General features: G+C 43.9%; 1 protein-coding gene across 1 annotated transcript in view; it reads right to left on the reverse strand.

The window, feature by feature from the left end:
* Nucleotides 1-16,634, reverse strand: part of LOC109295869 (solute carrier family 23 member 1-like) — a 38,761-nt gene that overhangs the window by 13,912 nt on the left and 8,215 nt on the right. The window contains exons 4-5 of the mRNA XM_019514974.1: nt 4,915-5,074; nt 3,448-3,629 (exon numbers count right to left, since the gene is read on the reverse strand). Of these exons, the coding sequence (XP_019370519.1) occupies nt 3,448-3,629; nt 4,915-5,074 (342 nt within the window). The remainder of the gene's footprint in view (nt 1-3,447; nt 3,630-4,914; nt 5,075-16,634) is intronic.

Raw genomic sequence — 16,634 nt, forward strand, 5'->3', positions numbered from 1 at the left:
AATAATGATATATAATGAACCACTGAATCTGATGCAGGTGTCAGGAGGTTGCAAGTGGCATTAAATAGGAAAAAAAGGAAAATGAGAAAGTGGTTGTGCCCAGACAAGCTGTATAGAAAACTGTTCTTAAAAGAAAACTCAGCATTTTGATTCCCATTGTAAGAAATAGACCCCAATCTTGACTTGACTACCAGAGGGTCTAATAATACTAATGCAAGTTTTTATTTTAAAGGTACACAGGGATGAGAGTCAGTGGTCTGTATGGTTTGTCCCGTTCCTGTTTTCCATTGGAGAGAATGATTCAAGTTTGATTTCCCAACTTTAGGGTTAGATCTAGTTAGTATTAAATGTGTCCTATTAGAGGTGTTTCTTGCCATGCCACCTACACTGCTAGGCTTATCAAGAGAGTTCTTTAACAGAGCATACAACTTTGGTTGCACTGCTTTCTCAGTTCAATATGAATGACAGAATTAAGATATTAATCAAATGGACACTGAATAATTGGATCATTATAAGATGACTTCCTGCTACTGAGTGTTAGGTTAAACCTTCTGAGAACCACATAGGGCTTTTTTTGTCCCCAAACTTAATTTGAAAAAGATTAAGGGATTATTTCAAATAGGATCAAGTGATGAGTTGATTGAATTTAATTTAATTCTAAGCACTACAAAGTATATTGATGTAGTGAAACACTGGACTTTTCTGAGAGTTAAAAGGTGACACAATTTGCAGATAAAACGTTTCAAGTAAGCAAGGAAGCATATAAGGCAACTCTTTTTAAGGGCAAGCTGGAATAGAGAGTCAAGGTCATAAATCAAAGCACTGAATAACTGGTTAGACATTAAAAGCTCTAAGAGACACAAATTTCCTTTTTCCTATTTCTAAGACAACAGAGCTGAACACAGCCACCCTTTTGATTTATTTCTTTTGTACAGCAGATTTATGAGTCATTTGAAGGACAGTATTATAAGCTGGGGTGGTAGCAGTTCCAGTTATTCAAGTTACCTGATACTTTCCAAAATAAAATTCTATTTTCAGTTGCTTATAAATTGGGAAAACTTCAACCTTTCAGTCTGAAGTTTCCACAAGTAAAATGTCTGCCTCAGGCTGAACACATCAGGAAGAATTCAGCAAAAACAGTTCAGCTGTTTCCAAGAACGTTTAGGGAAGGTCCATTGTACTGCTTTGAACAAAGTTAGTTTACATAGACTTTGATAAGGGGTGAACTTTAAGTCAACAATATCTCTTTTGTCACACCCATGAAAATCTATCCAAATCTGGCTAAGCAATAAGACTTGAGAAAAATCACAGCTCTCGTGTTCCCTGGGAACTTCTTTGATGTTAGCTGCTACAGTCTCTGAAAATCATGAACATGGCTCAAGGTTCCAGATCTTCTGATGAGATTATACATGCACCATCTCTACAGAGTAACTGAGCACATCCCAGCTCAGTGATAAAGGGACAAGGCTGGACCTTCCCACTAACCATTCATCCCAGGTGTCCTACACTGTGGGGTAGCTAGATAGCAGAACCATAAACTCTCTTGGTTCTGCTATCTATTTGTCCTGAACTCTCAATAACCCCCTTTACTGGGAAGGATGAAGGAAGAAACTTTCTAACAAAAAGATAAAAGCCAAAGCAGGGTAGAGGAAAATGTGCAGAATGAGGAAAGGAATCCGATGATGAGACTGAAAGGGAAAAGGGAGGAAACTGAGTTTAGGATTTGCTAGGAGGAGGGATTAGATCTGAGATCTTAAGGGGAAACTGAGATGGGGGATTAATGAAGGAAAGACTGGGAGCCAGCTGAGTGGTGGTGGGGCACTGAGATTGGAGGGGACTGGGGATTAGACTCATTAGATGAAGAGCTGAAAGGAAAAACTGGGACTGACTGGGCAAGGATACTGGACTGGGAGTGGGGGAGGCAGGGGGTGCAGATTGGGCCTCAGACAATGAGCCAATTAAGGGAAACTAGGACTGGCTGGACATTGGGACTAGCATGAAAAGCTCAAGCAATGGAGACTGAGAAAGGGTCAGCATGGAAAATGGGGCTGAGAAAGAGCCAGATGTGGGAAAGATATAGATTTGGGATGGGCTGGACGGACAGAAAAATCTGTTCCTGCTAAAGCACATTCCCAGTTCCAGAGCCTGAAATGGAATAAGTGATTCCTTAGAAGGCAAGATAGAGATGCACCTTATAGACTAACTCAGTGGCTCCCAACCTTTTTTTATTACAACCCTAAATCCGGGTTGCGACCCCCGCCACCGACTCACTCATGCCCGGTGGCACCAGCAAAGCCTGTGCCGGGATCGCAGGGGGCAGCAGCAGTGAGAGCCACACAGACCACGTGCCAGAAGAGCCCCCCAAGCAGGATGGGCGAGGCAATGGGCAGACCCCTGCAACCCTGATTTGGGTCATGACCTGAGGTTGGGAACAACTGGACTAACTGAAACAGAGATGCATAAGCTTAAGATGCATAAAATCCCTTAGTCTCAGCATGCCTCTGCTGTCAGCAAACATCTATGAAATCTATTGGCCAGTGTTTTATTACCTTCTAACACCGGTGCACATAGAGGACAACCACCTACCGCTGTTGCATTTTACTCCTTTAACTCATGCTCAAGTTGCAGAGGTTTGTGTGCTGGATTCAACCCTGCTGATGAGTCACATAGGTGTCAATATTATGCCAGGATGGAATTTCTATGCTTTCAATTTGCTTTGTTAAATATCACAGATATCACACACAGGCTCAAACACATGTTTAAAATATTCTTTAGGTGGCAAAGTTAAGCACTCAAAAGTTAGGAAATGCCAGAATTAAGGTTATCTGTGCAGAAAATATTACGGTCACTTATGAAAGACTGCATAACAATACATAGGCAATATTCATTTGGCCGTGACTTAGGAGTATTCTTTTAACATAGGCTGTGTGTGTGATACACACACACACACACACACTCTCTCTCTCTCCCCCCAGAGACCGCCTGCCAGAAGAGCTTGTGTATTGAAGATGCCCCTCTGGCTTCTTTACTTTTCATTCCATCCAGGAAGAGCACACACCAACTGCTGTAACATACTTAGCCTGATGAAGGGTTTTGAACCCGAAAGCTTCCTTAATTTTTTTTTCCCCAACTACTTAAGTCGGTCTAATAAAAGATATCAGATTCACTCAAAGAACCCTCCAAAATGGAGACTTTTTTTAAAAACTTCTTAGAAACAACAGAGTTTTAACACTCAAATCTTTTTTCTGTCTCTCTATTTGTTTAAGGCGGTGAAATCTCAGTGTCTTCCACAGCACTCGCAACCCTTTCAGCATTTAACAAACACGAGATCGTGTGGAATGCAAAGGCCTTTCCTCACCGCACTGTAACCTTTGAGTCAGTTTCAGATTTAAGCTATTTTATCCCATACACCAACATCCTGCTTTGTCCAGGCAAGGTGACACTTACATGACTGCTATGCCCCAGTGTTCTCCTGCCTCCTGCCCTGCAGATTCAAAGAGAGGCAGCGCAACCAAGGTGATGGTTGGGGCAATTGTCAAAGGGCCAATGAACCGCATCAGAAATCCAATCAGGCCAGAAAATCCAACAAGGATTTGGAAACAAGAAGCTACCATGATGGCTCCCTGTACCTGAAAAGATGGATAGAGAGAATGAGGGGGGGGAGATTTAAAGGGTTTCCATTTGAGGTAGTGCATTCTACAGAAATTGGTTTAATAACAGTTCAGGAGCCAGAGCCAATTCCCAGTGAAGCAAAAAATGTGCGGGTCCTTCCACTGCCTTCTGAGAGTCATACTTGTGGAAAGGCAAGGCCACTCGCTCCCCATTTCACTTACTGGTATGCGTTTACCTGCTTTTCCAATATGCCAGCTACTTTGGGGTGTTTGATTGCAAGACAAAGGGCAAAAAACAAGCCAATCCATCAGCCCTTTGTAAAATATTCTGAGTACGTTTAGTGTATTTTAGCATTCACAAAAAAGGAAATAGTTATTAATTGCTAATTATTCCTACTGGCACTGACCAAGTGTCAGATGCTAGGTTGAGCTGCCCTGAGCCAACTAGTCCAGTGCCCCCCAGTCCTGAACTTCAGAAACTCCACTGTTCTAGCCCAAGGCTTTCGCACAACTTTTGCCAAAACACTTCATAAGGAACTAGAATGGATGACCACCCAACCTGATCATGCAAACTCTTATGAAAGTTGTGCTTATTACCCTAAGTGATGGCTCGCCAAGTGAGGCACTATGATTGTGGGAAAAGACAGTGCTGTTAGGACTCCCTGTGGATAAAGTCTTCAACTGAACATAGAAAGTTATTATTGTCTTCTAGTTGAATTTGCAAAGGGATGAAAGACCCTGAAAACCATTCCATCTCTCTGCATAAGGAGCAAATATATTCTCAGGCAGATTCTGAAAGGCTGAACACAGAACAATAAAAACTTTGACTACCAGAACCGGTAGAGAAACACCAGACAGGTTCAAATAGCCTTGAAGTCAACAGACAAGGAATCAGTAGACTAGGCAGCTTCAGCTCATGGGTTGTTATTTATGCTGAGGAGATTAGGCTAATGAGGGTGTGGGTAGCCAGGATTTTGTTTTATCTGAGTATCACTTCCCCACATGAGGTACACTCTTTCCATGTAGTCTGCATTCTTGGTAAATGCTATTTAAGTACATAATAATTTCACCCTCCTACCTATGATTACTTTCACCAGATAATCTCAACTAAATAGCAATGCAAAGATTAATTGCTTATGTACCGCTAGGTACTTCTGTGGATCTAGCTAGAACATAGCCCTTTATTTGCTACTCAGCAGAGGTCTCTTGCCTGATGTCTCCCCCCATACCACTTCAAGGGCCTTTGAATAGTCATTTCTCATGCTTTTGGAGCTACCCTTCTGGTGACATCAGGCGGGATTACCTCTCGCATCCGTGTCTGCCAGACCTCAGTGAACTCTGGTGAAGAAGCATTTACCAAGCTGGCATTCTGAGTCCAGGCAGGGCATTTCCAATGAGGAAGGGAGAGCATAGCAAGGGTTGGTGTCAAGAATGAAAATGTTCCTCCTTGAATAATAGGCAACCTGGAAAGAAACCAGAGAACTAGTGAAGTATTATGAACTTTGGCAGCTCCACCTCTGGCTTAGGAGAGAGAAGAAAGTCTTCACTCTATGGCAGCATGTGACACTGAGAGCATAGCAAAAAATAATTGGTAGGGTACTTGGATGAACTGGGTGGACTGGTAACCATCCTGGAATAACAGTAGAAATCCAGAATTCTCAGGAGAGAGGAGAAAGAAAGAGCTCTCTTTAAACTACACACTTACAATGAAGTCTTATTTCAGAGGATGGGGATTCAGCCTTCAACATATTTGCGTTTGGTAATTTTTTTGCAATATACTGATGTTTCCAAGAATCCTGCCATTGATAATGTCAAAGAACTGGTATGTATTTTTAGATAGGAGCAATGGGCATGAAACAAGATCTGAGATCCAAAACACCCTCACGCACTGTTGTTGTTCCAGATTCAATCTCCGGGTCCCTCACGATGCCTATTTGCTAAGCTTTGTTTTTTTTAAAGAAAATCAGTCATCTTAACATGCGTATATCTGTGCATCTATGTGCAAGCATGTAACTGTACAACAGATGAGATTTTAGTATCACAATAAAATAACAAGGGAAGGAAAAAGTGGAGAATGAGGGGATCAGAAAAAGGAAGGGGAACTGGCAGAACTAACATGCAAAGTAGGAAGGAGTTTGAAGTTCTGGTGAATGGTGAAAGGAAGGGGAAAGAGAGCCCAAGTCTGAAAAACAATTTGTTACCACATAAAATAGTAGACACTCCCCATGTGGTAGTGATGTGTTGTGGTGGGTTTCTGGTAAAAATTCTACCACTGTGTCAAAGACAACATTGGAATAGTTGCCTCTGATGGGGTCATCTTCTCTGGGCCCTGTTTGTCATACCTTGCGAAAGTACTTCCAAGGAGCACATTGCTGCACTGGAGAAGAGCCAGTCGTATTAAATAGTAGGCCTGTGCGAAGCAGCAAGTACTCCCTTCAGATTCAAATTTGGCTGATTCGGAGGGACAGTGATTCGATTCAATGGTTCAAATCACTGTCCCAAATCATTTCAGTTGATTCACATTAGGAGATTCGGTGCCAATTTGGAGATTCAGCTATAGACTATAAATGGGAAAATCACTAAAAGACCTATAATTTCATCATTATTTTGCAGATTTGGATGAAAACAGCCAGTATGGTAGCCCCTTCTGAGGGTATGAACCCTTCCAAGTTTCAAAGAGATAGGTGCAGGGGTTTCTGGGAAACTGCACCTCGAACTGTTGAAAGCAAAACTTGTATCACGTGTGCGTTAAGGCAGACTGGGATGAACGCAGCAGGGATGGTAGCCCCTCGTGCGGGCATGCCTGTCAGGAGAGCCCACCAATGCCCTAACTGATTACAATAGTGCCCTATGAGGGAGAAGTAGGCAAGCCATGATCTCCACCCTGGCTGCTCCAGATGTCTGAGGTGAATTGCAAGGCTACCTGTGGACCTGCCTTCTGCAGCTCCTCCCCTCAAGTACTCTCTGCATGCCTCATACACGGAAGGCACCACCATCCTACTGAAGGTGGTGCATGCAGGCATGTCATAGGATGGGGCCACAAGCGCCATGAGCCACCTGAACCCTGGCCACTCAACAAAGGAGAAGGGCTGGTCTTCCAGAGCAAGCATCTCCCCAATGCTCTGGGTGACCTCGCTCGCCTTGGGAATAGGCCCGCCACCCTTTGTCTCTAACCTTTCCTGCACTGGTCCAGGGTGGCCTCCCTCTGCTTCTTGGGGACGGGGGCTTTGGAACGAGAGGGGGACTTCTTTTTGGGCATGCTCCCACTGGTGCCAGGCTGAGGAGGAACAAAGGCAATGGGATACTGCCTCCTGAGATGCAGCAGCATTGCTGTAGTGTTGAAGTGCTTCACCTCCTTGCCCTGGCTGATCTGCCTTCAGCAGTGGTGGCAGGTAGCATACCTGGGATCATCTGCCACCTCAGAATGATCCCACACTACACTACCTCCCACTTCTGGGTTGAGGGTGGGGATCCTGCCTTATCCCCCTCCTCAGCAGGCAGAGGCACAACAACAGGAGAAGCTGAGCCACCTGCCCCCGAACCTCCTCTGAAGTGCTTTCCAGAGAAGGAGACCTGCCTCTAGGTGAGCTTGGAGGGGTGTGGAGCACAAACTCAGATTCCCCCTCCTTCCCCAGAATTTCCATCGCTATGGCACTCAGCTCCTCTGCTTCTAGATCCAGCTCCCGCTCTGACACTGGAAGGCTCATGCTACAAAATGAAATTGGGGTGAAGACAGTCATGCTGCTGCTGGTTAGTGGTGTTAATGGTGGTGGTGCAGGCACTGCTCCCACCTCCTTGCTCCCACTAGCAGAAGACAACTCCATCACTGCCAGGAAAGAGGGTGCCTCTATGTCTGGGGTGGGGGGGGCTTGCAGCTCTCCCTCTGCCCCCTCTCCCTCCCCTGCCAGAAGACCTGGCACCTGCCTTTCCAGCACACTTCTTAAGAGAGGAAGTGTGTGGTGTGTTTTCCTGTACAGTGATAACACACTGTCAGGGAAAACACAGATTTCTTTTTGTGGGGGAAAAGAATCAAGACAGACTAAAAAGAACAAATAAGAGGATTTTGGGGGAAGAATAAGTTGAAATGAACCAAAAGGGACAACAATAGGGATTGTAGGCCAGGGTAAGTAGGAAAGAACTGGATACAACTTACAAGAAGAGAGACTAGCTAGCAAGAAACTAGATAGCAAGCCAGAGCCTTTCAGACACTGCTGCTCCAAGAGAGAGACAGCTCACAAAATGCACAGATCACTTCACACACAGCTTTATATGTTGTTTCTATGTCCCTTCCCCAGAGCACTGTGATTGGAAGGGAACTCAGGGAAAGATCACAATCACTGCCACCTACAGATGTTAATATCAAACCAGACTTTCCCCAATCTCAGCCTTTTCCATATGTGGAAAAATCACCCCCCTCCCTCTTCTCAGTTTCTGTTTGCTGCAAGCCTTCTGAATCTCTCTGAATCAATTCAGAGGCTTCTGATTTGGTTTGGAGTCTCCCATTTCAATTCAGATTCAGAGATTTGGCTGCCAAATCAGGCTGAATCTCCTCCGAATTGAATCAGCTACCGAAGCTTCGCACAGCCTTACTGAATAGCATGGCTGAGAAGGGGGCTAATGTTGCCAGCTCTCACAGTTATCTTATTTTTTCTTTCAATTCCAGAAGATGAGCTTTAAAGACATTTCCTGCAAGAGAATCTTATCTTTAATTCAAAGAAAAACAATGACAGCAAGTGTCTAACTCCCACAGTTAAGAAAAGTTTTTAAATTAAAATGACTGCAACCAACAGATAAGTAAAACAACTTCTAATATTATATATATACACATACATATATATACATACACACACGTGGGTGTGCGCTTAGGTATACATATACATGTACATATCCGTGTGTACACACACGTGTATCATAGAATATAGAAAAGTTCTACATGCATGTATGTATGAATAGTTTAAATCTCCTGAGTTTTAGGAACTAAATCATGATTTCTGAATGCTTGATTATCAAAATTAGTTTTCCCAGAGAAAGGTGCTATTTGCCACATTCAAGAATCTTCTATAAGGTCTCCACTTCTATCTGATATATTATTCCTCAGCTTCTCAAACCTTCCTTTCTGCACTATTCAGACTCCTCTCTAGCCACCGTACCCGTAGGTGAATCCAAGCATCTCTCAGTTTTCATTATAGTGATCCCCAAATTACCTTCAAGGAATATGGAAATGTTCTTGCTCCTTTGTTACAGATGGGACAATGAGGCACATAGAGACTAAATGACCTGTCCCAGATCCCACAGAAGGCACGTAGCAGAGAAAAACTCAGGTCTTCTGAGTTGCAGGCCACTTCTGTCTGTCATAGGTTAAAAGAAGAGAGGTCTCATGACACCTGTACTTCCTGGCACCAAAGTCAATGGAAATTACTAGCATTCCAAAAAAGGAATAGGAAAACTGGGCCCTTCATCTCTTGCTCTGCAATGTCAATAAACAAGAACTAAGCTTTCAGCTAACACAAGCGCTCCCTTCCTTGTCTTCATTTTAGTCTTAATAGGCTCACAATTGTACTTTGGCCTTTGATGCCTTTTATCTCAGGTTCTCAAGATCTTTTCAGTGATTAAACCACCTTCATCCTCACATCCTTCACATGAAGCTTAATCCTTAAGCCTTTGCCTCTTACATTAAATCACCTTCTTAAGCATCTCATTTTTTCCCTATTGGATCCTGGACCTCTTCAACTAAATTAACCCCCCTGATCTTCTCCCTCCCAGTGCCAACCCCAAGTGCAATTACTTTGTTATGGACTATCATGTTTCAAGGAGCTGGAGCAGACCAAGGCTGCATATACACTGAGCTCTATATGAAAATTTCCCATTGTTGCTGTAGTGCCAGTGTGGCTGTATCAGTGCTAGCTGTAGAGGACCTTGCTCAGGTATTTTGGCAACTGTATCACTCAGCAAACTATAGTGATAGATGGCAAAACCCACCTTCATTGGCAGGGCTGGCCTACAACTTTTTGGGGCCCCCTGCAAGAAATAGTTTTGGGGCCCCCTGCCCTGAAGAAGCTGGTGGCAGCAGTGGGGGGGAGGGGTAGCAGCCGAAGCCAGCGGTGTTGGGGGCAGGGGGAGACAGTGGCCAGATGCAAAGCTGGTGGCAGCATCATCGGCAGTGTGGGGGGTAGCAAGCAGCTGGACACAGAGGGCCCCTTAGCTGTGGGGCCCCCTGCGCCTGCAGGTTTCGCAGTATAGGAGGGGCTAGCCCTGTTCATTGGTCCTTGCTAGGAGGTGCTCCTCCTATGCAAGTTGCAAAAGATTTTGGGAACATCTCAGCATAGACAAGTCCTTTACTCCAGGCTGATTATAGCTGGGGCATTCACCACTCAACAGCTCAAGACCAATAGTCTGAACTCTTCCAAAAATATGCCCTTTACATTACACATACAGTTAGCTCCCTCAATCCCTGCCACTGGCTCAGATTGATAATACTGATCAACAACATCCACATGTTCTGACTGGCTGCTACCCAAACAAAACTATTCCACCGTAGCACACATTAGCCAGCTACTTCCCCATCACTACAGTGACAGGGCTGCGACAGTGCCCTCACCTCCCCTGCTTTTATTTGAGGAAAGCTAGAAGCTGTTCATGGTGTTTCAGGTATTGAGTCTTGTGACTCTGCGTGAGGATACGAAGGGCTGATTTGAGGGATTCTTTTGCCTGCAAACACAGGAGACCCACCTTGATGGCCCAGAAGGCCCCTCCGACCTACTTTCATAGGCTCCACATTTCAGTGGAGGCTGGGTGGCTTAGTTCCACCTGTCTACTTTTAAAATCTTAACCTCTACAATTTTTCCAAGGCCTCACGGCAAGTTGTGCTAAACCTGGGGTTGTCTCAAGACAGCTCACACCAGACCCTTTTAAGATTCCAGTCTTAAGGGCACATTTGTGAAAAGAATTATCAACAATACCCTGTTTTTAGCCAGCAGCTTTCATAGCATATTCTGACAGAAAGCAGTGGGGGTTAATGATTAAGGAATTCATTTTGTGATATCTAGAGCTTCCTGGAACCAGTGGTATGAGCCATATCCAGTAGCACAGGAAAGACAGATGCTGCATAAATGTACAGTACTTTAGTACTTTCTCTCCCTCTTATAAACTAGGTATTTCTACTATCATGCATATTAAAACCACATGTGATTTGTTCACTTTTTTCCATTTTAAAAGTATTACAAAAAATTTGCCAGCAAGTTCTAACTTGAAGTAAGCCATCCATGCAGTCACCTACTCATTGTTACTGTACTGAACAGCGCTTCAGAGAACTTTTCTGAAGGGGGTTCTACTTTATTGCTGAAATAATGATACATTCATAGCTCTCTGTTGCATTTGTTCACATGTCATGATGCCCTACAGCTAATTCATAGCTAGTTTTGATGTAGAAGCCCTAAGAACAAACTGTAATGCAGAAGCAGCTCTTGATTGGACTCAGTATTGTTTGAAAGAGAGAAATCCAAAGGTTAAGAAAAATACTGTCATATTATGCTTATCATCAATTGTATAGCATCCAAGCATAGACGAGGTGTCTCACAACTGGGGCAGCCTCTTTTGTCTCAAAGAGCTACTTTGTTTTTTCCTTTGTTATTGTGATTAATTTTATTCAGGACCATCAAACTGGAGGAAACTTCCTGAATCATCAACTCCATTCCCCTGGAGTCACAGGTAAATCACTTCCCATGTCCTTTAGCTGCCCTGGTCATGTTTTTCCTTCTCTTTTTAAAAATACAAGTACTGCATTTGCTATTTGCCAGTCATATATTACCAATCCCAACTAGATTGATCTACACCACAGAATTAAAAATACTTGCTTCTGGACCTGTGATTCCACATGTTAGTTATTTCAGAATTTTGAATCTCTTGGATTTGAGTATGTTAAACTCTGAGTTTTGTTCCCTCTCAGGGGTAGTAGTTTCCAGTTCTGTGCTCTCTCTCATTAGACATCCTGCCTGCCTCCATATTCAGTATCATCATTACTGCAAACTGAGGCACAGTATTCATTTAGTATTTGGGTTGTGCCTAAATCTACAATCTATAGCCTATTATCACTACACAGGAAACCCACTTCTATTCTTATCTTTTTTTAATTGATATAGCTAAAAAAAATCCCTTAGCTATATCAGCTGCTTCATACTTCCTTCAGCTATTGGTTTTAACGTAGTTCTGCTTGGCTTTTGGCAATCCTCTTCAACCAAAAAAATACCAACTAGGACTCATCACACCAAATAAGCTACTACTAGCTCAAAGGTGACAAAGGCAGGCCTCTAAGAAGGTAGGCAGACCTATTTTGGGTGCATAAGGGCTAGTTTTCACTGGTATTCTTTTCTCAGAGGAGCCCTCAAGTTGGTAACTCTCCAGAACATCTGCTCCTAGATGCGCTGCTGCCGCTAAAGCAGCCTCGACTTGCAGCTGCTTCATACACATCACTTATCCCCGGTGTTCTTCCATCATATATTTTAATCTCTCTTCCATTTTCCTTTGCAAAAAAGATATAAAGAAGGAGAGATAGCAAAGCAATTCTGTTTCTAAAACCTCCTATGAGTAGATGCCTTTTCTCAGCTGTTCTCCATGGTAATCCATACTGTGAAGTCTCTATACTTACTCTTTTCCTGGGTTTCATAAACTGTAGGAGAATAATTTCACCTCAATCCATCTCTCCAAAGTTGGTTACTTCTGGGGCTCCCTCTCCACACTGCTCAGATTGCAACTTAAACTCTCTTTCTAGTGAGAGGATCCCACCTCCCTTTGATGAACCTGACTCACTGACTCAGCAAAACCCACATAATTGTTCACCAGGCTCACCTCCTCAACACTTCCTAAGGGCGGAGGGGAGCTTCAGGCCAACACTGATAGTCTGATACATCCATCTAGACCAATGCCCTGTCTCTGACAGTAGCCAGTGTTTGATGCTTCCGATGGGGCTAAAGAAACCTGTAGTAGACTGTAACGGGGTAACCTGCCCACAAGGGAGGCATATCCCTAACCCCTCTCATTTAGATGCCAGTTTGTGTTGATCCTTGAAATGATTTCATAGATTTCATGGACATTAGGGCTGGAAGGGACCTCATAAGATCATTGGGTCCAGCTCCCTGCCCAAGGGGCAGGAAGTCAGCTAGGGTCAAAGGATCCCAGCAAGATAAGCATTCAAATGTTTCTTGAAAGTGTCCATAGTAGGTGCTTGCAGCACTGCTAGGGGGAATCTGTTCCATACCTTAAGGGCTCGGACGGTAAAGAAGATTTTCCTTACGCCAAGCGTAAAATGGTCTTGCAGGAGTTCGTGACCGTTGGACCTTGTCATCTCCTGGGGTGCTCCGGTGAACAGGTGTTCCCCCAGATCCTGATGTACACCCCTTATGTATTTATAAGCTTCATTTTTCTATATCTGTATATGCAGTATAATGTGTTTTCTCTTAGGCACCAGTAATTAAATGCTTTTAAAGATGACTGGTTAAGGAGGCCTATTGCTGATAACCCTTGTCAATCAAAGAATATGCATGACTGAGGCCAGTGAACTCTCCCTGTTGTTTCTGGCATATTCACTCTTCAGACAAAACTCTTGCCTGGGTGCCCATTCATCCTTACAAGTAAGCTTTCAAATACATGCTTCCAGATGAAATTCAATGCGAGACAGGCCCATGATCTAAGAAGCTTGTGATTAGCTAGTTATTCATTTAATCAAAGGACCCACTGGGCTGATGAAAATCAGCTAAAGGCTAACGTCTTAAATATTCTTGCTTAATGCCAAACAAAGGGGACCCGTTTCCCTTCTGTAGAATTCATTGTTCATATAAAACATAGTATTTGGATAATGTTGCTTCTTTTCCTTCTCACGTAATCCCAGATAAACTGGAAGTACAGAATTTAAGTACAAGAATATGCCCTCACAGCTGAGGTACATTGTAGGGTTTTTTTTCCCACTTGGATGGTGTCCCAAACTACATTCAGTGCCACTTTGGTAACAAGCTGAGACAGTGCTGGCAACATGTTTAGCAAGCCTTCACTCGCACTTAAGCAAGTGCAGCTGAATCCACTGTTGATAAGCAGGCAGAGGGCCCATTGCTCAGCTGATAAGAACTGGCATAGTTCCACTGAAGTCAGTGGAAGTAGGATGACTCAGGCCAGCTGTCGAAACATCCCATGAAGTGCTAGGTACAAACAACACTGAGGAACATGATAGTGCTTTCCCCTATCTTTTCCTTGTACCTTGTTCATTCCAAGGGACAAAAATATACGCAAAAGTTCATGCAGAATTATGCTATCCAATCCTACCATCCAAAAACTTGTCAATCATGATCTTAAAGTTAAACTGTTAACGTTTTTAGACCTCTGAAGAGGGTATGTTGCCCATATTATGAAGTCTCTCTGCTCTACCCTCCCTGCCCCCCCACCATTTCCTTTCTTTGTTTTTTTGAAAGTCTAATCTTGTAGCAAGTTCATCCCATAGCAAAGGGTAAATTCTTCTATTGTGGCTAATACAAAGAACACAGAGGCCTTGGCACAAGTGCCTCCATCTTGTATACTTCATCAGTTGAATCAAGATAGGGATTTACGTTATTGCTGTAAACGTGTAACTTGGGCCTTCTCTACACATTACAGATATTACTCAATGACCTGGAGACCAGCTACATATACAAAGTAGGCCTGTGCGAGTAGGCAGCTATTTGATCTGGCTTCAGATCCAGCCGCTTCAGATGCCAGTGATCTGATCCGGAGCTCTGGACCAGGAAAGCCTAACAAAGCCAGTGCTTTGATCCAGACATGCTGCTTCAGACACTGAAGTGTCCGAAGCTTCTCCAGATCCGAAGCATGGTCTGAAGCCTCGTACAGCCCTAATACAAAGTACTTATTACACAATAAAAAGCTCCACCCAACTATTAAGTTAGACCTCAAAAATGTATATTAACTTTATAGCTGGTTGCTATTGAGGTGTAGTTTGCACATATAGCAGGGTCTCCCCTGTGGCTAGGAGCTGTCAGCTGTGGGCTCCCAACTGTAGCGATACCCCTTGCCCAGCCAGGTCTGTGAGTTTTGCAACTGCTGGGGACCCTCAGCTCCAGCAGCTGTAGACTCTAAGTCCTGGTAGCACCTCACAGCTGCCAGGTCCCAATGTCCCACAGCTGTAGATGCTGGGTCTCTGCGGTGCGCCTCCAGGCACCGGGAGCCAGCTGGGTCCTGGCAGCCATAGGCTGTAACTACAATCTCCCAGACCCAGGGCTAGATGAAACCCCTGGGGCAGGAGGATCACCACTGCACTGATCTCCCTGCTCTGGGAGTGTGTGGGGTGCCCCCACAACTGGGAGCTAAGGTGGCTTCCAGCCATGAGAGCTTGCTTCTTGCCAGTTCAGAGGGAGCCTGGGACTGGGCTCCCCTTGCACCAGCTATAAGGCATGATGGGATCTAATGTGTGAATTGCATCTCCTGCCATGCCACATGCAACACACATGTGGCATGGCAGGAGGTGCAACTGTGTGAATTGTGCATTAGATCCCATCACGCCTTTACCTGCACATGTAGAGGGGCCTTAAATAACAAAAGCTCTAGGTAAGCTTGTATAAAGACAGGCTTGCAAAACTAGTTTGAGTACAGTAAGACAAACAAAGTAACTGAGGCCAATTATGGAAAGAAATTACACTAATTGTCAAGAGTCAAAACATAACTGATAACCTCTGAAAGACCATCCATGTTAAACTGTTGTTAAATAATGAATGCATCTGATCATAAATTCTTCACTCAGCTAGAGTAGGGTGGGCTTCATGATCAATCCCTTTCATTAATATATACTTAAGCTGACCCAGAAATCCAGGACATTATCCTGGAAACCTGGGACGCTGCCCTGTCTCCCACACTCTCACAAGTCGACGGGGGCAGCAGGGCTGCATGCCGAGCAGCATATCCACTCGCAAGGCGCTCTGCACCAGTCCAGCTCCTAGCCAGACTGTGGCCCACATCCCTGCATTTCTGGGATACCCATTATAATTCCCAACAACTGGCCAGGACCAGCCTCTGAAATCCAGGACTGTCCTAGCTCACTTGGGATATAGAGTCACCCTACATATACCTAATCAAACTGTAGATAGATGCATGTCATTAATGACCGTATAGCTGTAATTCTAAACCTGGGGAAGACTGGAGAGGAATAATGGACCTGAGTTGAGGGAAACTGAACAACTAACAAGAGCTCAGAGACCCTGGGATCTATCCCCATCCTCTCAGGTGTGAGTATGTTTTTCTATTTCCATCATCTGATCTGAATGTTAGTTAAAATTATGTTTAGCTTCCCAGTAAAGTGATTCCCTTTATTCCTAGCTTAGAACTGAATTGAGGTAAATTCTATGTAGTATTGTAGCATCTCACACCACATTGCTAAGAAAGGATGGTGCCAAAGTTTATCTTTCCATTATCCATGCAGAGTACCATTTTAGGCACCATTGTTCCATTGGCCTGTGGTAAAAGGAAGTTCAGGTCAGGGTCCTCCCAGAGATCTAGTTATCAGGGGTCAAATGAGCTTCCTTAGATTAAATTATCTAACCTACAGAGAAAGTTGGGATTCTCTCGCTCCCTTTCATGCCAAAGTAATCCATGTACAACACATTTGCAAGCCAGTCCTTCCTGTAAACGTTAGACAAAAATTGTTCTGCAGCATACCTGCAGTAGTCAGAGGACTGTTGGAAGATTTCTGGTGGATGAGCAACAGCAGATAGGAAAGCCATGAAGCAGTTCATGAAGTTAACAGTCAGTCGATGATTTGATAATGCAATCAGACATAGCAGAAAATTATTACCTGAGCTGCTAGGGACTTGAAAGCAAATGAATATATGATTTGCCTTTGAAGACCTTATGATTATTGTTCTGTGGAAAAACTAGATTATGGAGACAAGGGAAAGCCCGTCTCATGACGAAAGCTTCTGGAAAAGGAAAAAGCTCAAAAAGTCAACAAAAAGTAGAGATTTCTTGTATAGATGCCCCCCCCCCCCCCCACCC

This window comes from Gavialis gangeticus, unplaced genomic scaffold (assembly GCF_001723915.1).
Source record: "Gavialis gangeticus isolate Ggan-Ray unplaced genomic scaffold, GavGan_comp1, whole genome shotgun sequence".
NCBI lineage: Eukaryota > Metazoa > Chordata > Crocodylia > Gavialidae > Gavialis > Gavialis gangeticus.